The 25,250-nt window shown below is 36.1% G+C and overlaps 1 protein-coding gene across 1 annotated transcript in view; it reads right to left on the reverse strand.

The window, feature by feature from the left end:
* The window catches only part of Zfc3h1 (zinc finger C3H1-type containing), a 52,072-nt gene that overhangs the window by 8,742 nt on the left and 18,080 nt on the right, over positions 1 to 25,250 (reverse strand). The window contains exons 6-27 of the mRNA XM_041666867.1: positions 23,529 to 23,649; positions 21,636 to 21,733; positions 19,578 to 19,787; positions 19,272 to 19,436; positions 17,635 to 17,772; positions 16,941 to 17,062; positions 16,456 to 16,605; positions 14,991 to 15,165; positions 14,401 to 14,532; positions 13,477 to 14,019; positions 13,258 to 13,367; positions 12,046 to 12,177; positions 11,829 to 11,950; positions 11,244 to 11,345; positions 10,926 to 11,045; positions 9,703 to 9,886; positions 7,473 to 7,659; positions 5,450 to 5,638; positions 4,478 to 4,715; positions 1,925 to 2,030; positions 1,651 to 1,849; positions 617 to 711 (exon numbers count right to left, since the gene is read on the reverse strand). Of these exons, the coding sequence (XP_041522801.1) occupies positions 617 to 711; positions 1,651 to 1,849; positions 1,925 to 2,030; positions 4,478 to 4,715; positions 5,450 to 5,638; positions 7,473 to 7,659; positions 9,703 to 9,886; positions 10,926 to 11,045; positions 11,244 to 11,345; positions 11,829 to 11,950; positions 12,046 to 12,177; positions 13,258 to 13,367; positions 13,477 to 14,019; positions 14,401 to 14,532; positions 14,991 to 15,165; positions 16,456 to 16,605; positions 16,941 to 17,062; positions 17,635 to 17,772; positions 19,272 to 19,436; positions 19,578 to 19,787; positions 21,636 to 21,733; positions 23,529 to 23,649 (3,638 nt within the window). The remainder of the gene's footprint in view (positions 1 to 616; positions 712 to 1,650; positions 1,850 to 1,924; positions 2,031 to 4,477; positions 4,716 to 5,449; positions 5,639 to 7,472; positions 7,660 to 9,702; positions 9,887 to 10,925; positions 11,046 to 11,243; positions 11,346 to 11,828; positions 11,951 to 12,045; positions 12,178 to 13,257; positions 13,368 to 13,476; positions 14,020 to 14,400; positions 14,533 to 14,990; positions 15,166 to 16,455; positions 16,606 to 16,940; positions 17,063 to 17,634; positions 17,773 to 19,271; positions 19,437 to 19,577; positions 19,788 to 21,635; positions 21,734 to 23,528; positions 23,650 to 25,250) is intronic.

Raw genomic sequence — 25,250 nt, forward strand, 5'->3', positions numbered from 1 at the left:
ACACACACACACACACAATTTATAACTTTTTAAATCTTAAAAGAAAACAAATTAAGGCTATATTATACATAGGTCTTCCTTGCAGTCAAACGCAGTAACAGAATATCATAAATAGTTTCTTTTTGATTATGTTTTTCCTCACAGTCAGCAAATTATATTTTTATAAACAAAGCTTTACTGGAACACATCCATTCATTTACATATTGTTTGAGGGCTCTTTGTTTTTTCTTTTTTACTACATTACAGATGCATTTGAAGTAATAAAATGTCCTGCAAACCTGAAGTATTTTCTGGCTCAAAGAAACAAAACACTACTGATCCCCTACAGAGAAATGAGGAGGAAGAAAAGCTCAAAATCTTCCACAAGATCATTTTTATGACCTGATGTATCTTTTAATGTTGGGACAGAGCTCCCAGCAGAGCAAGGGTAGTAGATACAGAGCTACTGAGAAACCCATGGGTGAGGAAAAACATCCTCTAAAGCTGTTCACAAAACATTTCAGAGGCTGGAGAAGGTAATGTGTTAAACTAAGAGTTTTGTTGTTTGTTTTTTGAGACAGGGTTTCTCATTGACCTATAGTCTCTCACTCAACAAATCAAAATTTACACAACTCACCGGAATAAGTCCACGTTACTATACTTCTCAAACCCAGGTTTAAAGAAGGATGCAATAAATTGTCGCAAAAATGGAAGAAGATTATCGCCTTGGTTCTATTTTAAAAAAAAAAGAGTGACACATATCAGGTTTATAATAATCAATAAAAATGTTTGAAAGTCTTGTTTTTTCTAAAAAAAAATCATGATGAGACTATATTTCTTGGGCAGATGGGGACAAAATGAGTAAGTTTAAGACACCATCTTCACTTGAGATGATTGGTTCTAAATGTCAGCTTGAGACAATCTAAAACCCCCGAGGAAGAGAGTCTAAGTGGGACCACCTAGATGGCTGATCTGTGGGGAAGAGAGTCTCAGTGCAACTGTCTAGATGGCTGATCTGTGAAAAAGAGAATCTCAGGGGGACGATCTGTGGAGAAGAAGAGTCTCAGGGGAACTATTTAGATTGGTTGACCTGTGGGAATTCATTATGGATGGTACCATTCCCAAGCAGAGGACCAGAACTAAAAAGTGTGCACAAGCGAGCGCTAACAAGCACACATGCGCACACCCTTCTCTGCTCCTGACTGTGACTGGATGACTGGCTGCTTGACACCCTGAGTGCTGAAGCAATCCCAGGAACCATGAGCTAAAATAAGCCCTGTCTTCCCCTAAGCTGCTTGTCAGGTTGCTTTTGTTTTTTCTTTTTTAATCACAGCAACAGAAATGAACTTGAAACAACTGTGAATTAAAATCAACTAATCATTCAACAGTGTGTCTAATATTATCCCCAGGTCCCATTCACCTGCTAAGATCTTAAGCAGCTATCACATATGCCCCTGGCAAGGACACTTGGGGATAAACATGAGTAACAGTGTGTGTTCTTGATGAGTTCAGAGACAAAGCCCTGTACCAAACACAATGGTAAACTACAGCAAAACCAGGAAAATCTAGCTTAACCTACAGAGGGCAGAAGGCCAAGAAGGATATCCTTCCAAGAAGTCAGTGATAAAGGAATACAAATAAAAAAACATCATATTTAAGAATTATTTTTACCTGCAAGATGAAAAATTTGCACAGATGATAAAAAATTTCTGCATTCTGAGAATTCTTTTCAAATGCGGTGAGCCATACCATCCTGGCTTTGTCACACTCGTCTGTTTTCAAATACAAAGCAGCCAGGGTCTCCAGTAACTGGCAGTTTGCGGGACACGACTCCAGTAAGCTTTGGCACAGCTCTGCTGCCGCCTCATACCTTAAGAAAAGAAAGATGGCTGAACACCTGCGCAAAGATGACCTTCAATAGAGTTGTTTATTAATGCAGCCTTACCTCTCTAGGAGCTGGTGCAGAGCAATCATGTTTGTGTACAGTGGAAGGCAGACCTCTACTCTTTCCCCACTGGAAAGGCTCTCATCTGTACAAGCTTTCACAGCATCTACCACAAAACGTCACAACGTGAACCAAACAACCACTCGTTGACTATGCTGTAATAACTCTAAGAGTTCAAGAGAAAGGACAAGCCTAGCCTTTACTCGCCCATCATCCTTTTCATCTTCACTTAACCCTGATATTTACCCAGATGAGGAGCTTCAGGTATCACCAAACTTTTAACCTTTTATATATCACCTTACTTTCTGTTAAGAGTAAAACTGTCTCCTACGAGAGCCCTATTTTTACTTAGTGTCTGCAATTATCTTAAATTCCTCAAAACCTATTCCAAAAATAAAACCACAAAATTATCTCTCTCTTTTTTTTTTTTTTTTTGTTTTGTTTTGTTTTGTTTTCGGAGACACGGTTTCTCTGTAGCTTTGGAGCTTGTCCTGGAACTAGCTCTTATAGACCAGGCTGGCCTCAAACTCACAGAGATCCACCTGCCTCTGCCTCGAATCTTTCTCTGATCACTTGACTGGCAACTTCCTTTGCTGTTTCATAGCTACTTCAATGTCTTCCCTAAATTAGATCTTTCCCTCATTTTTTAATGTTCCTTTGCATAACACAAGCACATGGCAAAGCACTCCTGTGGAGGTCAGAGGGCTAGTTGCAAGAATTCAGTCTCTCCTCCCATCAAGTGTGCCCTAGGAATGGACTGTCGGCATCAGTCTTAGACACAAGTGCCTTTATCCACAGCCATCTCACTGGCTTTTTCTTATACCTCAGTCACAGAAATCTCATTCTGGTTTGTTTTCCTATATATAGTACAATTTCAACCATTCTCTCCTTTTTTTTTAATATTTATTTTATTTATTTATTTATTTATTTATTATGTATACAATATTCTGTCTGTGTGTATGCCTACAGGCCGGAAGAGGGCACCACACCTCTTTACAGATGGTTGTGAGCCACCATGTGGTTGCCGGGAATTGAACTCAGGACCTTTGGAAGAGCAGGCAATGCTCTTAACCACTGAGCCATCTCTCCAGCCCCCAACCATTCTCTCCTTAAAGAATCTCTTATCAGTCAATTCTATAACCCTTTAAAAGGTCTTAAAATCCAGCAAAATTCTTTTATAAGGACTCTCCTTAAGCTGGGCGGTGGTGGCGCACACCTTTAATCCCAGCACTTGGGAGGCAGAGGCAGGCGGATCTCTGTGAGTTCGAGACCAGCCTGGTCTACAAGAGCTAGTTCCAGGACAGGCTCCAAAGCCACAGAGAAACCCTGTCTCAAAAAACCAAAACAAACAAACAAACAAACAAAACAAACAAAAAAAATTCTTTTATAAGGACTCTCCTTCAAATTTCTCTTTAAATTCTTATTAGCTTGCTTTTCATTTCCCTAGCTCCTCTAACAGGAATGACCCGTCTTTCCTTTCTCTACTGGGTTATTCAACAAGGATTTACTAAGCACTTAGTCAATTATAAGAATCCATCTAAAGAGCTCAAGAAATACAGAGAAACAAGCACAGGTTGAGTCTTTGAGACAGACCCATCGGGCACATCACAGTCCTGCTTCAAAGCTCAGTTCCAACTCTCAGACACTTTCCTTGAGTCTGTAAGCCTACAATAATCTCTCGCTTTTGAGTGCAGGACTTGCACCAAATAATTCTTTCTTCTGTAGCATACAATTTACACTACAATACTAATACATTAAATATGGTCTTATAGGGGCTGGAGAGATGGCTCAGTGGTTAAGAGCATTGCCTGCTCTTCCAAAGGTCCTGAGTTCAATTCCCAGCAACCACATGGTGGCTCACAACCATCTGTAAAGAGGTCTGGCGCCCTCTTCTGGCCTTCAGGCATACAGACAGAATATTGCATACATAATAAATAAATAAATAAATATTTAAAAAAATAAATAAATAAATATGGTCTTATATACTTAATGTCAATACATAGATCTGACAAGGATTATACACACTTCATACTTATTTTTAAGGAGGAACAGGTTTTAAACTTTAATATATGTTCAATGGCAGATTCAAGTTTAGAATATAATAGTCATAAAATTCATTGATGGAGAAAATATTAACTAGATGAAAAAAAAACATATCCTTGAAGCTTCTACCTTAAAGGACTGCCAAAACAAAAATGAAATAAACAAGAAAATCTAGTTTTCCAGTCCAATTCTATAACTCCTCTATGCCAGTTATATTATGAGGAAGTGTCTACATTTAGATGCACTTGTATTTATTAACAACACATTTATCTGATATTCTTTGCCATAATTAAATAAAACCATAACGTTAACTTTTTATTTTCATAGAGTAATGACTATCTTAATTTAGTAATATTAAAAATATTCAGATAATAAACTACTATTTAACTACTGTAACTATTAAAAATTGTTCTATTTTATGTAGAATCATAATGAATAAATGACTGATGTGCTAAACATTGGTTTTATAACTTGTAATGGTTGATATTATAATTTATAAATATCACTTACCTTCAAAAACTGCTAATAATAAGTCAGGATTAGTCTTTACATCTTGAACCCCTTGCCATGGCATTACAAATGGCTCTGTGTTAACAATTCTTGAAGGATTGTCATTGGATGGATCATAAAGTTTTGAAGGGAGACTATTAAATTCAATAAGATGTATGTAGGCCAGCCACGCCAGACAGCGATCATCTGCCTTAAGGTACTCAGCTACAATTGCATCATTAGCCAGTTTTAATGCATTCTAGGGAAAATAAAAATAATTTGAAAGTGATTTTGAAAATACGTTCCTATCCACAATAAGATTCAAATCTAAAAAATAAAACTGTTATATTTTAAGTGATTCTTAAATATATAAGTTAAAAAAAAATCTTTTTTTTTTTTTTTGGTTGCCTTTTTTCCCCCTGCGATAGGGTTTCTCTGGGTAACTCTGGCTGTGTTAAAGCTCACTCTGTAGACCAGACTAGCTTCAAACTCACAGAGATTCCCCTGCCTCTGCCTCCTGAGTGCTGGGATTAAAGATGTGTGCTAGCACCACCCAGCTTGTAAATGAAAATTCTTATAGAGATTAACAGATTATATATACTACCTTAGTTTATGATGTACTAGTGAAATAAGATGAAAAGTATCAAGTTTCCTAACACTTAAAATCTAATAAGTAAAAGACAAAACAAAACACAGTGAAAAAACACACACCCAAGTCCAAATCAATACAGGTGATTTTCTTTATCCTTTCAAATTGTATTTTAAGGTTTAGTTATTGAGTACCTAAAACAATCTTTCCATGTTTCCTTGTAAGAACTCTAAAAAAGACAGTGTGCCAACCAAACAAAAGTAGAATGCTATTACAACTTACGTGTACCTAACAAAACAGGAATTCAAATCCGAAGCCTGGGCCTTACAATCCAATAATGTTTCTCACATCTTAGACCAGTACACACACTTTCCACAAAGTTAAACACTAAAATACATGTTTACCTGTAAAATTGCAAGTGCGCTTTGGCACCTCCCAGTGAATATGTGCAGTTGAACTCTAAACAAAAGAGCCTCTAAAAGATGAAACGACAGAATATCTGATATTTCCTGCTTGGCCGCTCCCATCAGAAATTGTACCATCCTCTCACATACGTAATCCTTTTCTTCAAAGGTGCTTTCTAGGTGTAGAAACTGATCCAAAGAGTTTCAAATAATTAATCTTGCTATACAGAATAAACACGTTAATTTTTGTCTTTCAATTAAGACACTGACTGCTTCAACAGATGTACAATTTATGAAAAGAGTAACTATAAGAATGTATAACTCTACTTTCCAGTGAAATATCCTAATCTGTCCTTCTTTCACAAAAATCGTATATATAAACTAAATCAATAAGATGCACTATCCAGATCATCCCTGAGAGGAATTCACTGCATCTCTGAGTCAACACACAGTGACATGACCACGATACATATACAAAGCTTACATTTATGATCATACAGTCTGTGTTACATAGGGATGTGACTATTTAAAATTAGAAGAGTCTCTGGGCTGGAGAGATAGCTCAGCAGTTAAGAGCTGCTGCAGAGGTCTGAGGTTCAATTCCCACTACCCACATAATGGCTCACAATGATCTGTAATAGACCCAGAGGTTCCACATCCTCTAACACCCAAGTCAACAGACACACAAGTGGTACACAGACATACATACAGGCAAAACACTCATACACACAAAATATAAAAAATTTAAAAAGAGCATCTGTATTAGAAATGCACAGCACATTAAAGATCAAGCAAATTTAAGGAAAATATGTATCTTTTTAATATTCTTTCATTGGAAAATCTTGTGATTATCAACAGCAACAACTTCAGTATAAGCCTCCAGATTCTAAACAAATAAAGCCTTTGCTATTCAAGTCTACTCAACATCTCAACTGAAAAAAGACAAGTTATAGTAATCAGTTCATTTATCAAGAAGTATTATGCTATCCAAATTCATGTTCACCAAATAAATGACAAACATGAGGCCTGTTGGCACAGAATTGCCACAAAGCTGAGGAAGGAGCACTATTTTAACTCAGGAGTTTGAGCCAAGCTAACCAACATAGAAAATTCAGTATCAAAGGAAAAAAACAAAGTAACGTTGATAAATTTGTCTCTGGCACTGGAATGTGACTCGGTGGTGATATGGGTGCTTACCGTTTACAAGGGTCTGGTCTAAGTCTCAGCTGACTTAGAAACAAAGGAAGACATCTGATAACATATTCATCTAGAAATTGATCAAATTTAATGGTACCTGAGTTCACTGGACAAAAGTTATTCCTGAGTTCAGATATTGACAAACATGAATCCTTTTCACAAATGGACCAATTATCATTTTAGGTTTAGATAAGAAAAAAAATCTCTCAAAGAAAGATACAGTACTGGGCTGGAGAGATGGCTCAGTGGTTAAGAGCATTGCCTGCTCTTCCAAAGGTCCTGAGTTTAATTCCCAGCAACCACATGGTGGCTCACAACCATCTGTAATGAGATCTGGTGCCCTCTTCTGGCTTGCAAACATACACACAGACAGAATATTGTATACATAATAAATAAATAAATATTTTTAAAAAAAGATACAGTACTAGCAGAAATTACAGGTAAGACTACATAAACAGTGAAGAAAAATAAAAAAAAAATCCCAGGAATCATAATTGTATACAACAGAAGAAATTTTAAAAAATAAAAATTTTTCATGTTTTATTAAACTCTCTTAACTTTGTCCAAATAAAAACTACATAATAATTTATCCAATCATCTCATTATTTTTCTCTTTAACCAATAAATCTGTCTTCTTTAAATATTCCTCATGTTTCATCAAAAATCTATCCCTATAGAAGTAACTGGGAACCTGAGAATCTGGTAAGCAAATCCACATACTGATAAAGTATAATCTATTAAGATACATACCAACAATGAAGATGTTCGAAGGAATTATGAACATAGCATACATATCAAACACAAGCCTGCTAGCTTTTCTACTTACAGTCCAAAAGCTTTGATAGTCAGGAGCATACTCGACAGCTGTTTCACACATTTCCTGCACCTCCTCCTTGGTCCCTCTTTTTGAGAACAATCTGAGGTAATGGCACCAAATTTCTGGATTGTCTTTATTGTTTTCCAGTGCTCGAGCCAGTACATTCAAAGCAGAATCCAAAGATTCTGAACACAGTCTGTACATTTAAAAAAAGGGCAAGTGTTCCATTATAAGAGCAGGTAAGGCTGAAGCTCACATGTGCCTAGCAAGCACATGGCACCAGGTTTCAAGCACCAGCAGTGCAGAAACTAACTAAATAAAATATATCACAACATGTAACATCTAAGCAGAACTAATCAAATGAACCAAACTAAAACTCTACTTTCTATTAAGAACCTACAGGAAGCCAGGACCACAATGATAAAAAGTAATAAAAAGTAGAAACTCAGTAAGCATTTACCACAGATAAAACATAATGTAATAAAAGCACTAGGATTATCAACTTCAAATGTGATCTATGTACATATTCAGCAATACTTTTTATGATTTATACTGTTTGAAAACAGAAAAAGTTAAACAACTCTCTCTCTCAAGGCCAGCTACTGCTGGCACAAAATATCAAAGCTTTCAATATAATAGTTCTTTTTACCTCAAAGGCTTGCTATCTTCTTAAAGAAAATAATTCTCTCATGATCCTATTCATAGAGTAATGTACAGTTCTTTTGTCCTTTACTCAATAAGGAGTAAGACAAGAAAGCACTGTAACTTACCCCATTCTTGTGGAAATCACACATAGGCAACTTAAATAAGACTATGTTCAGGTATGTGTGGTTTATCACAGCCTTCTTAAACAGTTTATACCAAGTTTTAAGATAAGTCTTTCCCAGTAGATTCCTTCTCATAATACTTTAAAATTACACTGTAAACATTATTCCAGGCTTGCTCTCCACTATTAAAAAGTCCAGTATGAAGTTTGTAACAGAAACTACTAGCTGTTGAATATATTATTTATCATAACTTGAAAATAACCACATGTAGAAAAAAAGAACAATTCCATCAGAATTTGAAGGTGTTTAAGTAAACTTTAATCTCCACTGCAAATTAACCCAAAATTTAAATCTTTCCTATCCTCATCAAACTTTTACTAAAAGACTTTTGGTTTTGTTTTTCGAGAAAGGGTTTCTCTGTAGCTTCAGAGTCTTAGAACTAACTCTTTAGACCTAGATGTCCTTGAACTCACAGAGATCCACCCGTCTCTGCCTCAAGACTGCTGGGATTAAAGGCGTATGTCACCACTGCCTGGCTCCTTTTTTGTTTTTAAGACAAGCTATTACAGTGTAACCTTGGTTGGCCTGGAACTCACTATGTATACTAGGCTGGCCTCAAACTTACCCGCTAAGATTAAAGATCCATGTGCAACAAACTTCAGTAGAATTTACCACCTATTATCCATTAAATAATTAACAGTTTTATCCACTGAGCCATGAACACAAAATGAAGCTTTATTCTTAAACTTTTCTACTAGGTTTAGAGCAACAACACTACAGTTTTGGTTTTGTCAAAAAACAAAACAAAGATTCAAAGCCAGGAATGACGGAATGTACCTGTAATTTCAGTACTTTGGAAGTAAGAAGAGGAAAGCATTAATTCAAGGTCATCTTCACTTACACAGCAAATTCTAGACCAATCAAGGTTACATTAAAAGATCCTGTTTCAAAAACTAAAACACTCAAACCAGGTGCAATAGCTTACATTTGCAATGTCAGCACTCTGACTGCCTGGGCCATGAAGCAAACTGCAGACCAACCTCAGTCAGAGTGAAATCCTGTCTCAAACAAAAAGACTCCGCTGATGACCACAGGTAAAATAAAATAAAAAACATAAAGGTACTGTGGGACAATGGTCTTGTACTCGTCAAAACTTGTATTGTTTCAATAAAATGCTGATTGGTCAGTAGACAAGCAAGAAGTAGAAGCGGGACGACGAGAACAGGAGAATTCTGGGAAGAGAAAGCCTCGCTGATAAAAGGAACCAAGCCACATGGCTAACACAGACAACAATTATGGGCTAATTTAAGATGTAAGAAAGATTACTAGTCTGAGCAAATAGTCCAACCAGTTTATGATTAATGTAGACCTGTGTGTTTCTTTGGGACTGAACGGCTGTGGGATCGGGTTGGACAGAAACCTCTGGCAACATAAAGGTATAAATATTTCAAAACAGTATGAAGTTGACTTACCCCTCATTTTGATTCAAGCACTTGTATGCGAGTTTTAGCCAAAGCTGTACATGAGAAGGATTTTCGAGTACACTTGCTTCTAGATTAGCAATGTCGTCAGTGTCACTGGTAAAATACCTAACATCGTCTGGAGTGACAACAGCGTCCAAAGCTGGAACATTGATTTGGTTCTCTGGTCTGAAGGCTGTAAGAACAAGTACATTAGCTTTATATCTTCTTTAACAACCCAAGGGCGGGAAATTTTCTCATCGCTGAAGATTCTAGTGAAAGGTAGATTTCCAGCTGTGAAGTTGAACTATCAGAAAATTAACCATTCAAACCTCGACACTTCTGGAAGTACGAATGGTGCTGTTTCAAGCACCAGGGAAATAAGAATAGGATTCAGCTTATAGACGAGCTATGGTCTGCTGGTAAATAATATTAAACATGTTAATTATGTCAAGGGTAATCATAATAATAATTGTGAATTATAACTTTAAAACTAAACTAAAAGTTAAAATACAGCCATGATGGTGCACACCTATAAACCCAGCACTCCACAGGTGGAGGCAGGAGAATCAGGAGTTCAAGGCCAGCCTTGGCTACATGAGACCCTTGACCTGTGTATCTATGTGTGTGAGGGGGAATTCTAAGTTAAAAGTTACAAAGTGTTTCTTCTACATCTCAACTACAGAATTACACATTACATAATCACAAATAAGCACCTGAAGGTACCTGGACCTCATTATTAATCCACAAATTATGCAAACTAAAACTGAGAATGCAGGATGTACTCTACAATGAGTTTCTTCACTGGTTTCACACACATATATACACGCACACACACTAGTTTACTGCCATGTCAGAAAACACAGACTCCAAAATAAAGCAGAAAAGAACATGACCTTTCAAGACTCTGACAAGGCAGTGGTTTTCAAATGAAGCTATGCTCACCCCACTAAAGCATGTTTGCAAATATATGAGGCACCATATATATTAGAGTTTGTTCATCCTATTTCTTGAGCAGAGAATGAATAAAAATGTTCTGCAATGTTAGAATCAATTCTGCACAACAAATAACTATATTGCAATTGCAGTTAAGACAATGAAAAACACCAACTGTACAAGTTTAAGAAAATACATTTTATAGACTAGGTTAGTAGATACACTGAAAGAATTGTTACTATTTTGACAAAGGGAACACCACTTAATAATCCTAGAGCTCAAATGAAGTAACTTCTTACCATACTGAATTGGTCCTGCAGACTGCTCATCATCACTACTAAAATTATTCTCTGATACAGGTTTTCTACAAAACTTTGGCTTCCATTTTCTTTTATCTTTGTAAGTTGTAAATGGAGGTGCTAACACAGATAGGAGAAGACTGTTAATCAATGTAACCAAGTATTTTCTTTATTATATCAAAGACTTTAAAAGAGCTACATTTACTTGATCATGGTAATAAAAGACAACATTCTCTTTAAAAACGAAATGCCAGACAGTCTGCAGTCACACAGAAATAAGAAACACACATGCATCCATACACACACATACATACTTACTATGACCTTTACTTTCATTAACATTGCTAACAAGGAGAACAGCCATCTGATCCATTGACATTCGGTCTTTGTTTACTCCAAAAAGTTTTTCAACATACTTTTCTGAAAATAAAAATGATACTGTATTTAATAGAAAAATGTGACTGCAATAACTATACTAATTAAAGATTATGAAGCAAATAACTTAAGATTTAAGCTATATATGGTACTAGTCAGTAAATACCTATGACTTACGAAAGGGCAAGGCCTATGGTTAAATTCCTATGGCAAATCCTTCCCACCATACTACAATATTTACTGGAGTGGGCAGTCCATGAACTAAAATGAACTACGTTATCAAGTAAAAGTAGAAGGCCCAAATGAAGAATGATAAAGTTCAGTGACTTTACAATAACTCTGGATAATGATAATAAATAAACATATCTATAAATAATGATTATGTTAAGCCAAAAGACATTATATGGCACCAAAATCTGGGAAGAAATTTGACAATACTATCTCACAAGTGTATGCTAGTATTCTATGGTTTCTGCATCAAATAAAGTACTTTCTACTTCACTATAGGATTTAGAAATCATTACAAACCTGTTGCAGAAGCAACTTCCTCATCAGTACTTGTCTCTGAACAGCCAATCAATGACAGGTTATATGATAGAATGTCCTGGAACAACTGTTTTCGGCTAAGTGTATAGTCTTTCACGTGCTGCCTAAAATAAAATAGCACAAGAGATAACCGTGTACTTATCTAAGTCACGGAACCATAACTTTCTCTACACGTTTCCTCCAAATGAAAACTACTCACCACTGACAATCATCATCGTTACATGTTCCCGTTAAATCAAAACGGCAGAAACATTGATCTGGCTCAATCATATTACTGTATGATACTGAACTCAGGGGAAGCTTTTCCTTGGTTCGATAATAAGGACTAAATCTAGAAAGAAAATGAATAGAAAACTTATAGTCCATACACATTTCCCTAAGAGCTAGACAATTTCTTCAGTTTTCCTTTCTCAGTTAAAATGCTTACATAATCAAATCAACACTCAAAAGTAATACAAATAACAAGAATATAAGTAGTAATAATAATAAGCTACTTGTATAATGAGAACATGAGAGACGTCAAGTAGAAAACGGAGGGAGGTGGTGCACAACTCTTTCTCAGCATTTGGAGGCTGAGTTCAAAGAAAGCCAAGTTGATATAAAAAGGCTCCATCTCATAAAAAGAAAGGAGGGGAAAAAAAAAGCCTGGGAAGCATTCAGTAACAGAGTACCTGCCTAGCATGTATGAGGTTCAATTCCCAGCACAAATAAACAACAACAATCACCGAAAAGATGTAATAAAAAACTATTTATTTTAGAGAAAAAATATAAATAATGCTCTATTCTAAAAGTATTTCTTGTATACATTACCAGCCAATACAAATGCTAAGATATGACCTGATACTACCTATTAAATGCTTTACAATTTTATCATAAAATCATGCTCATTTAGCAGTCCAAAACTTGTAGCATTCTGAAAATGTGGGACAACACTAGCCATCTAAGAATTTCTAAGTCAATATTCTAAAGGCTGGTCAATGCAACTGAAAACTGTTAATATCAAAAATTCAAAATTGAACATCTTTACTGGCCCAAAAAATGGTAACACACAGCTATAAGATGCTGTAGCACTTGGGAGGCAAAGGCAAAAGGATTACTTCAAGTTTGAGGCTATAAAGCAAGTTCCAGTACAGTCACAGCTATATAGTAAGAATCTATCTTAAAAAAAAAAAAAAGTAGTATTAAATTAATAAATGAAATTTTTCACAAGACTCTAGTTCTAAAATACTTAACAGAATTTGAACCCAAAGAACACGCTAAACCATAATTTCTGAAATGATTTGAGAACAATAGCAATATACTTTTTTGACTTCCATAAAAAGATTTGTTTTCCAGTTGACTGTAATTTAAATGCTTCTATTAAGAGCCAGAGTAATCCTGAAACTCAAACTATTAACTCTCTCTTTTATACCTGTATGATTTAAAGACTAGAAGAGGGCTCTGGTAGGGTCTGAAAGGACATGGCTTCACTTCTGTTGTTTTACTCTGTGCTGTAATAAAATCCACGTCCACAGAGATCTCCTGCAAAAAACAAACAAACAAACAAACCCCAACATCACAATAATTCTACATGACAAGTGAGGCACTGAGTAAACTCTAGATTTTATACAAAATATGAAATCCCACTTACCTGACCATGCAAAATCTTTTCTGTAATGCCTGTGGTAGTTTTTAAAATCAATTGTTTTAAGCTGTCGGCTTTTGAATATAATTTTTGTAATTCACCAATCTTTAACCCTAGAAAAAGTTCTGGCTTCTCTACAGTACTTTTACTGAGTTTGTTGATGCACTCTTTGTTAGGGGTATCAGTGTGCTTAAGGTTGGGCTTAGTAAAAGCATTGGACTCTAGGAAGGATCTTCTTCGCTCTCTGTTTGAACCTGACAAAACTTCATCATCAACATCGTTTTCTTCTGAGTCCAAGGTTAATTTATCTTGAGTCAGATCATGAAGTGAGGGTTGCGGTAAAGAAAACTCAGGTTCCTCTTCCACAACTGGAACAAGATTGTGCTGTTCCTTTGCTTTGAGGGCGCGGGCTTCTTTTAACTTTTGAATTTTCAAGGCATATTCATATTCTAGCTTTTGTAATCGTCTTTTTTCCATAGCAATTAATTCTGCTGAATGTTTTCTTGGACTTGATATTAGAGAATTATCCAATCTCATCGTTTTGTTTGGCTGGGGGAGAGAAGTAAATATTTTACAGCACTTTATGCAATCACACACAATTCCTCACAAGATAATTGTGAGCCAGTAGAATATAATACCAGCATAATAAAACTAAATAGGAAAGGAGCACCAAATAATTTACAAGTCAATATACTTTTGCTAGTTAATCTGTGACCGACAAAAACTAAAGCCAATGCAAAATAAATTTTAAAATTATCCCAACATGTTTCATTTAAAAATATCCTCTTCTAGATCTTATAGAGAATATTAATATAATCTGTTCTCTCTGAATTTGCAGCAAAGTTGGAGTTACTCTATACATTTCTTAGTTTAGAAGTATTTAAAAAAAAAAAAACCTGCTTTCCAAAAATATTCCTACAAGCAACTTACTCCAAGACGACCCTGTTCCAGTTTGCGTTTCCCCAGTTCTTTACTGGCCACTGCTTTTGCCCGAGCAAACTCTTCGCCATACTTCAGAGTCAAAGCTTTCTTAATGCTAACACGCTGCTGAACTCTGTGAATCTGAAAATAGAAAACATAAAAGAAAATCTTAGGAAATACCCTCGCAATAGCTTTAGAGGTATTCAACCCAAAAATACTCAAATATTATGTCTCACTCAGTAAGAGACTGCAGGTTACATATATATTGATGGTGTATGTTCAATTTCTTCCCCTTTGCTTTAGACAGAAAAGACACACACAGAGGGAGTCTCTAAAAATATGTAGTAATAGGACTGGAGAGATGGCTCAGCAGTTAACTGCTTCTCCAAAGGACTGGAGCTCAGCTCCTAGCACCCATGTCCAGCAGCTCACAAGCTTCTTGTAACTCCAGCTCCAGGGATACAGTGCCATCTGACTCCAGTGAACGCCAGTACATGTGGCAGACCCCAGACACATACACATGAATAAAAATAAAATTCTTTTTAAAAATGCAGTAAACAAAAGACTACCACATTTAATGTTTATATAAAGAGCATTACTTGTTCTTGGAGCTTCTTCAAAAACATCCTGTTAACGCTGAGGATTTTCTCAGCTGCTTGAAGTTGTTCTGTAAGTTTAGTAATTTTTGCTTCGGCATTTCGAACAGACTCTTTCTTCTTGGCTTCTTGTAGTACTAGATTCTTTAAAACTGATTCATCTTTTATCAAGAGAATCCTAAGTAGTGAATAACAAAACACTTATTGTTTTCTAAACTAGCAGAATGACACCATCACAAAAGAGAAATTTCAAAGTAGTAATATAATAATGCATTTAAGGAATTTTTCTTATATACAAATAACAACTCTGTTCATAAACTGAAGATGAAACATAGTTTAGCACAAGACAAATACCAACACCAATACATTTAAACACGTTCAGAATGTATTAAGCTTTTAGAATACTTAAAATACCAGTAGTCTAAAATTTTACAAATGAGGCCATGAACTCCTAACTCCTATACCTGAATGACATACAGATAAACACTTAAAAGCTTGTCTTTAAAAAGTCATTGGGCAGAGACAGGAGATATGATTCACCAGTTAAGACTACTGACTATTCTCCCAGTGGACCCAGGTTCAATTCCCAGAGCCCACATGGCAGCTCACAACTGTCTGTAACTCCAGTTCCAGGGGACCTGACACCCATGTCAAAACACCAATGCACATAAAATTTTAAAAAATGAAATAAAATTTTTTTAAAGTCATTGGGCTATTTAAATATAAATTAATTATGAGTTAATTTAGGAGCCAGACACTACAAGCATTATTCCTTAGACCAGACAACTACTCCCAGCAAGCAGTTCACCTTTAATAATATAGCACATGCCTCTAATCCCATGAAGACTGCCACAGATTTGAGGCCAGCCTTATCTACATACCAAATTAGAGACCAGCGAGAGCTACACTTCAAAAATACACACACACATACAGGCGTGCACACACACATGTGCACCCCACAGTAAGTTAGAGGAATGTGTTTTCTCTAAAAAAGAAAAACATGTTTCCAATGAAGATGTTTTAAAAGATTCTAAAATGAAGATATTTACATGTAATTTTAGCTATGTCTCAATCTGACTGACAACCTTCTTTCAAGGTCTTGGTACCTCTAATCAAGTATTAATTAAATCATTTACATCAATGTGTGAGACAATAGGATGAGTAACTGCTTTAGTTCTACCATGTGTTAAGAACTCATGACCCAGGGGTGGCCCAGCAAACCTCCCCTAGCACATCCAAGCTCCAGACAGGTACCCAAAGCATCCCTGAATGGAGTTTCCAGACCTTGGTGGGGAGGGAGTGTAACCTATCATACCCTGAAAGGGGGTAGGGGTGGGGGCGCCAGAGGTGGTCACAATCCTAGAGGAGCTAATAATGACATATACACATATAAATATAGATACAGATCCTTGAACTTAGGCACATCCAGATACATGACATATTTAATCAGGCACTGAGTGAAACTCACTTGTGTTTTTTAAGCTTTGCTTCTGCATCTGCAACTTGCTTAGTGACCATTGCTATTCTACCAATCCCATCCATTTCCACATCTGAGTTCACTGGGGATGATGAGCTTGTCTTCAGCTGATCTGATTTAATCAAACGTTGTTTCTCACGGCTAAATTTGAGAGAGATGGATCAGTCCAAGAGTAAATAAAAATCATGTTCTCTAAAATATTTATTTTATAGAATACATATGACACTGACTGCTTAACCAGGAGATAGACTCAGGCTGGCATTCAGAGCTAACAGTGCAGTTCTGCGTTTTCCTCTTCCTCACTGTACTTACGTTGATAGATGATAACTGACCTCTCCATGTGATAATCGTAATAGCATTGACTCCCTAACTAGGAAAAAAATCACCACCGCTCATATTCCTGAGTCATAGTTTATAGACAAAAGGAACTTCGGCAAACACATACCCTAAACTGAATCACATATAAGCTCACTTACTTGGCAATCTCTTCCTTTAGCAATCGATATTCAATCTTCTTTTCCTCAGGCAAAGCTTCAGGTGTGCGCAGAGGGTCATTTTCTTTTTCAGATTTTGGAGGTACTTTGGGTTTTGAAGCTTGCTAAAAAATATTTAAACCAGATCGCTTTTAAAAATTCTACACTGATATCTGTTATTTTATGTCATACCCCAGTATATACTAATATATTTAAGAATATATTAATATCTTCATTCTTCTTTTGAAAAAATAAAGAGGTTAGCTGTCAACTACTCAATTACTAATCTACCTAGTGTCAAAACCTTCGAAAACATTGAGCTGAATCATATCTGACCAACAACTGGGACAGAAAAAACCCTGAAACGGCGTAAACTATAGATTTTCTTAGCTGAAAACTGGTGTTTTGGTTAATGTAATAATACTGGAGAACAGCACATTTCCCTGGCACACAGAATATGAACTCACTTCACTATTTTGAAAAGAGAGTCATTAGAAACAAGGGGGATTTTCAAACCCATAAAATTTATATAATCAACAGATGATTCATTACTTAAGTACTAAAAGCACAAATACTTTTTCCACAAATCATTGTACTAAAAATGCCTTAACTCTAAGATGTAATTTTTCAGGAACAAAATTAACTGTAATGACTGCCAATAAATCAACTGTCTTTCACCATTAATTACAGCACATACCTCAGCAGTTCGTCTTGCTTCTTTGATCATGGACTCTAATCCACCAAAAACACTATTGGTTGCCTTGGAAGCCTCCCCATCGGACTCACTGTCATCTGAATCATTCAGTGTTACAACCACTGATTTATGTTTTGGAAGCTACAAAACAATGTTATTGTTACTCATAGTAGTAAAAGTTTTGTTTCTTTTTCATTATTAAAAAAATTAGTGTGAGTCTGTTTGTCTATGTGTCTGTATGTACGTCACATGTGTGTGCAGGTGGCCTCAGAGGTCAGAAAAGGGCATTCAATTTCCTGGAGCTGGAGTTACAGGTGGTTTTGAGCCACATAACATGGGCCCTCAAATTAAACTCTAGTCTCATACAGAAGCTGCAAGTGCTCTTAACCAATGAGCAATCTCTCAATCCCCAGGGAAAGCATTTCTATTCTTTTCATTACTCTGTGACATTTAATTGTATAGCATTGGATAAGGTTTTTAAACTATTTGTGTATCAACACACAAAAATAACTACACATAGTATATAGTGGCATCTTTTGGCTACATCCTATGATTATAGCCCCAAGCACAAAAAGCAGTCTACATTTTTGTTTTCCCATACATTACTATGATAACCTTCTTCAATAACTTTTTTATTTCTATAAAAAGATACTACCATTTAAATAACTCTTAAAAAGCAAAGAAATTATTTATAAAACTTTGTAGACTTTGTGTCTACAAATATAGGGTGACTGACCAAAGTTAGTTTACTTAACAGGCAAAATTCCAACTTGACTTTGCTCTATTTATTTTCCTTTAAAGCCATTAGGAAATAAGATTTTAAAAACTGTCATTTCAACTTTTATTTTCTAGAGCTGGGGTCTGTACCCAGAGCTTTGTACATACTAGGGAAATCACTCTACCAATGAACCACATGCCTAGCTCTTGCTTTTTGGGCCAGTCATACTATGCAAACTCAAGCTCCCAGCACCTGTAGGCTGGGACTGCATGTTACTACCAGACTCAGTTCAGCTTTCTTAATAAGAATCATAAACAAATTCTTCCATTATAGCATGATCTCTGGTTGAAAATAGGAACAAGTTATAAAAAGATGCAGCAGCTTGAACTGGTGGCACAGGCCTGCAATTCTGACGAGTCTGGAGGCTAAGGTAGAATACTAAGTTCAAGGCCTGCCTGTGCAATTTAGTGAGATCCTGTCTCCAAACTTAAAAAAAGTCTGAGGATAAAGTTCTGTGGTAGTATGCTTGCTTGCTTGCTATGGTTGAGGGTCTTGGTTCAACTTCCAATTGGGACGTGGGCTTTTTTAAAGTGCCCAAATTTTTTTTTAGAGATCCATATGTTAAAATAACAGCAGAAAAGACTGCAATGGGCCAATTTATAATCTTCAGGAAGAGCAAAGGAAAATATCTATGACACTCTGAAGAGAATGCACCCTCAAACACACCATCACCAAATTCTACCCATCTTACATCAAACTTCTCTAAAATTTTAAAATTAAATATTTTAATTTATACAAGAATTTATTTTTATATATAAATGAGCAGGACAAGTGGGGACAGAACAGTAAAAATATTTACTTTTTACTAATAAAGCTTTAATAATAAGCTTTTAGAATAGTGTTATCTTAAATTTGTTTTTACCGAGATCACAGTTCGTGGAAGACGAGGTCCTCTGTGAAACTTTGGATTCTGTATCCTAGGCTGAGACACTGTATTAATACTGACTATTGAGAGATTGCTTCTTGCCAAAGGCTGAGAATTGTTCAGAACTGGAGGTGAAGGGGGATCACTATTACTGGATGCTTCCTAATAAGAAAAAGAAAAACATTTTCAAATAAAAGACGTGCCTTTGCTGAAAAACCTTCTAAACCCTCATCCAGGCAGACAAAACTAGAACCATGCTAACTGGCCCGAGAGCACCACCTAGAGGGTCAGGCACTCAATTACCTCTGGCTTAAAAGCTCTCTTATTTGCTAAAGACTTAAGCAATTCTTCTCGAAGGAGCATTTCTTCTTCCTCCTCTTCATCTGCAAAAGGTGGTTTTGGAGGTTGTTCTGGATCTTCAGGTGGAAGAGGTGGCAACGGTGGTGGAGGAGGTAGAGGTTCAAGAGAAACACACAAGCCTTCTCCATAAGGCTGGCTCAAAGATGGCACAGACTGTGTTTTTAAAGAATTAATTTAAATGCAAAATTTATAAACATCAAACATTATGAAGCAATATTAATTCAGAAAAGGTACATATTCTTATTTTTAATTTTTCTATGTATACTGATGTAAATATGCATAACTCAAAGCTAACAAAGAATTTAATCTTCAACCATGAAAATGTTTCTTTTGTAATTGATGGAAACATTTATGAATATCATAGTAATTATAAAATATAAACACCCCTGATCCTGTCCATATCTACATTTAAAATTCTAGAAGGTATAAGAATCAAATCAGACAAGATCATTCACTTCGTATCACATCAAGCAAACAACAACACTAAAACTAAAATCATGTATTTAAGTTAAAGCATTTATGTATTTGTGGACAGGGTCTCACTATGCAGCCCTGACTGCCCTGGAACTCGCTATGTAGAACAGGCTGGCCTCCAGCTCAGAGATGTGTCCGCCTGCTCCTCATTAAGCACTGGGATTAAAGGCATGTATACCATGCCTAGTCCCAAATTAAAGGAGATTAGCAAATTAAAAAATGTAGTAACAAAAAAAGTTAAATAGTAGTAAAACTCAACTACAAATCAAAGGGATTATAAGAGCCCAGAGTACCTGTTCAGCACCCCTTAAAAACCTTGTAAAAATGGCTTCTTAGAGATTATGTAGGAAACTTATTTCTTATAAACCTTTTGCTCTTGATGCTTTTGCTTCAAAGACTTTCCAGTAGTTCTCCTCACATTTTAGGTCATTCATTCCTTCTTCTCCAAAGAAAGCATTTCACCTCCCCTCCCCATAAACTCTACTGGAAGACACCACACATTCACAGAAAAATGTTCGATGAAAAGTTCTCTTACCTAGTAGGAAATATTGTTCGATATCTAGAGCCTCTCAATCTAGGAATAACTACAGAACCTTTCTTTATTTTGTGGTTCTTCATATTTTCTTTTTTTTTTTAAACTGGGTAAACACTGCCCAGAGTGTGGCAGGCACCATAATCCCAGCCCAGTCAGTGCTCAGAGGTGGAGGCAGGCTGATCTCTCTGAGGCCAATCTTGCCTAAATATAGAATTACAAACCAGCCAATGATATAGAGTGAGACCCTGCCTCAAAAGAAAAACGGTGACTTATAGCTCTTTAAATGTCAGTGCTGGCAAGATGGCTCACTAGCTTAAAACAGGTACCCAGAATCCAAGTGGTGGAAGGAGCCAAACACAGTTGTACTCTGACATTCACATGTGTGGATGCCACACGCACGCACACACATCACAACTAAATGGATTTTTAAAAGAAAATAAAAAGGATTTAATTTCTATAGATAATATATTTCTTTTGTCTAATTTTCAAGGTAAAAGTAACTATGGTTATCCAAAGAGTAATGAGCATCCTATTTAAATCTTCCTAGCACTTGGAAGACAAAATCAGGGGATCTCTGTGAGTTTGAGGACCGCCTTATCTATATAGCAAGTCCTACAACACCCAGGGCTACATAGAGACCTTGCCTTAAAAACAAACAAACAAATGAACAAAAAGACCAATAAAATAAAATCCACAGGAGCAGACAATTTTTATTCTGCTTTGGAATACATTTCCTGAGTAGCAATTATTTGAGAAGCAAAGAAAAGGAAAAACTGAATTCAGTATGAAATTAAAAAGCTATACTTAAAAAAAAAATCTAACAAGTGGATAGCTAAACAATCAACTGCTTAATTCTGCATATTTCTAGCTTTTAATTCTAGTTAGTGATTATGATTTTTTAAGCACTCTTCAAAGTAAGCAGTTCAATTTTTCAAGACAAATTAGAGGATACACAGTAATTTTCTTTGAAATCACACTCAGTTTTTACTTACTGAAACCTGAGCTGGTGGAGGCAAAGAAACAGATGGTGCTGAAGAAAAATACCCCAATGAACATTCCGAGAAAAATGGTGGTTGTACTGGCGAAGGAGCTGTTTAGAAGAAAAAAAATTCAACACAAGTTTTAATCAACTATTTCAGCAGGAACATATAAAATGTATATATAAGCTTGAGGAAACATATTACTGAGATAGAGTGCTAATCAGACCTTCTAAGCTCCATTAAATTCAATGTTATCATTAAGATGGCATTTAATTCCTCAAAATTCATTTTTTGTTAGGGATTGTAACATACATATGAAATTAAATAATATAATCCCAGGACTGAGAAGGCCAAGGCAAGAGGATGCCTGGTCTGAGGCAGTTGGGCTACAGAGGGAAACAAACCACCTTCCCTCTATCTCACTATGAGGTGGAAAGCCTAATAGTATTAATAGAGACTAGAGCACTTTTTTTCTTAACATAATTTTTACAAAATGATGAAATAAATTCTCTTGATTCCTGCCAAAGGGCCCTAAGAGAGAAAAGAAAACAACATGACTTCATTCCTCCCTTAATATGGTGCTAAGGAAGGCAAGGACAAGATTTCAAGTTGAAATGGAGCTAAGAGTGAGGACTATGAAACCAATAGAACTTTTCCCAGCTGTCTCACAAGTCAATACAAAGACAACATCTGCCTTTCAAACAGTTGATTCACAGCCTAAATCTGAGAATATGTTAATCTTTATTACACTACCCTTCTGAAAAATCTAAGTATCAGCCAGGTGTGATGCACGTGGCTATAGTCTCAGTGTTTGGGAAACAGAGAAGGAGAATCAGATTCAAGGACAGCCTAGGGTGCCCAAGAAATGTAAGAAATGTAAGACCCTATCTCAGAAAACTAAGAGGATGGAGAAGAAAAGTAGGGAGAATGGGGGATGGAGGAAGACAGAACAAGACATGATAAATACCTAATTCTATAAGTTAAAATCTGACAAAGTTGAAAGTATGTTTTCTCTGTAAGAAGTTCTATAAAATTATTTAAACACATGCATTAATGGCTGTGGTGAGTTAATAGTGTTGTTAGTATTTCAAATAGTGATGAATCACCTCCATGAACTTGAAAATAAAAGACGACCCTTTCCTTTGTCAAACTATAATGTAAGGGTATCAGGCTGGGCTGTGGTGGCGCACGCCTTTAATCCCAGCATTTGGGAGGCAGAAGCAGACAGGTTCGAGGCCAACCTGGTCTACAAGAGCCAGTTCTAGGACAGCTAGGGCCATTACACAGAAAAACCCTGTCTCAAAAAAAAACAAAAACAAAAACAAAACAAATAAAAAAAAATATCAAATATCAGCTAAAACAATGTCCTAAAAATGAATACTTTTGGCAAACATTTCATAAATCATGTATTTCTGTTTTTTCTTTAGTCTAGACACATGAACTGGTTCTAGTTTTGATTTGGTCTCAGAACATGACGATATGGGAGAGAGCATCAATCTTCTGAACATCCCAACTTCTCACTGTGTTCCTGTCTCAGTTGTAGGTGTTTAGCACCAGTAAGAAAATAGTTTTCTCATGGTCAATCACATCTGAGTAGCAAGAAAAACTGTCTGAGCTGGGCATGGTGGTTCATGGCTTTAATTCCGTTATTCATAAAATTCTTCCACAATCTTCCTGTTTCAGATCAATTGCTCATCAGAGTGGGAACAAAGCCTCTTAACTTAAAGCCTCTCTAGAAAAACAGACTTGAAAATAAAGGTGAAAACTATCCGTCTGCGGTTTACCCCAAGTACTTACAGTATCACAGAAAATCATCACTAAGTCTCACCTTCAGTCCACGTGGCTTTCGAGGTTTTGAGTAGCTTAATCATGATTATCAAAATGTTTCAAAGTTTTTGCTCCTACCTGGAGAACTGGTTTCACTATCTGTATCCATAGCAACTTCTTCATAGTTATCATATTGATAAATGCCTCCTCCACTATCAGGTTGCTTATCTAAGGATCGTCTCAGGTCAGGATCTGAAGACTAAGTATACAATAATATTTTTCTTAGTTACAACAGACTATTCTTGGGCTAGTTATCACAAAAGAGTTGATAATTATATTTTAGGGAGAAATACACAAAATTATTATGACTCTATGAGACCTGCCTATGGCATCAATCTGGAAAGGGTCTATGACAGCCAAGTATTATCTGTACAGGTCAATTCCCCCATTATCTAAGCCACTAAGTAAATGCAATCCCTCTTTTAAAAAAAATTACAAAGTTCTTCCAACAGTTATGCAGTCATGGTTTAGGCATGAAACTAGAAGGAAATGGTCATTTTTTGCATTACAATTATTAACATCAGACTATTATTTTTAAAGTCAAGAACAGGAGCTAAAGAAATGGATCTTAAGAGAGCAAGCCAATCTCCAGCACCCACAGGGTAGCTCCCAATGGTCTGTAACTCCAGTTCTGGAGGACCCACAGGCATCAGGCACGCAAGTGGTACAAGGCATGCCCACAGGTAAATAAACACTCATACGCAGACACAGACAAGTCAAGAACATTTCACTTACAAATGAATCAACAGTATCTGAAAATTAAACGTGGATTGGCATGTTTATGTACTATGATTTTTAATTCTTATGTCTTTCTCAGTTTATGTCAAAAACTAAAACGAAAAAAGAAAACACAAACCTATGCAGAGATAACATACAAATAATACTTATCTCTAGACAAAGATTTTATTTATAAAAGTCTTAACTATGAATAATTATAGCTCTTGCATAAAGAAAACTTCCTCTTGACTCCTTAACTCTTACTTTTTGAATTTCTCTACATTTAGTATACTTTTGAGTATATTCTTAATTCAGAAGTCCAAAACCATCGTCACTGGTAGTCCTTGTCATGTTAACCCTCTCATTCTCCTGACAGCGCCGTAAAGGTAACGGCTGACTCAGTTATCGTCAATACATGTAATAATAATGCTCAACACATGCTAAGGACTAAAAACAAAATAGCTAGGCAGTAGTTATTACTACAGGAAGACTTAGTAAACTTTAAATTAGAATACACTAATTATTCTCCACATCTCTCACTCTACATAGTAAACAATAAACAACTAATCCAATATTGCCCCCATAAGAAACAGGCATTTTGGGGCTGGAGAGATGGCTCAACGGTTAAGAGCATTGCCTGCTCTTCCAAAGGTCCTGAGTTCAATTCCCACCAACTACATGGTGGCTCACAGCCATCTGTAATGAGGTCTGGTGCCCTCTTCAGGCATGCACGCAGACAGAATACTGTATACATAATAAATGAATATTTAAAAAAAAGAAACAGGCATTTTCATATCAGGACCTTACTATAATTTAATAACCTTTTTTATAAATAGAAGATGAACAAAATGCTAAAAGCAGAGTGGGGTTGAGGGCTTGTCTGTAACTTTTTAGACAGTGTCTCACTAAATTACTCAAGAAAGCCTGAATATGTGATCATCCTGCCTTAGCCTCCCAGGTAACTGAGATTATAGGAGTATAGCACCAGGCCCAGCTGAAAGACAGGCTTTTGTTAATCAAAATTCCAACCTGTTCAATTCTTATAATCTAGGACTATGAGATTTATCCTCAATTGTACCTAAC

Source organism: Microtus oregoni, unplaced genomic scaffold (assembly GCF_018167655.1).
Source record: "Microtus oregoni isolate MIOR12 unplaced genomic scaffold, Mior012 000001F_ref0000356, whole genome shotgun sequence".
NCBI classification, from domain to species: Eukaryota; Metazoa; Chordata; class Mammalia; order Rodentia; family Cricetidae; genus Microtus; species Microtus oregoni.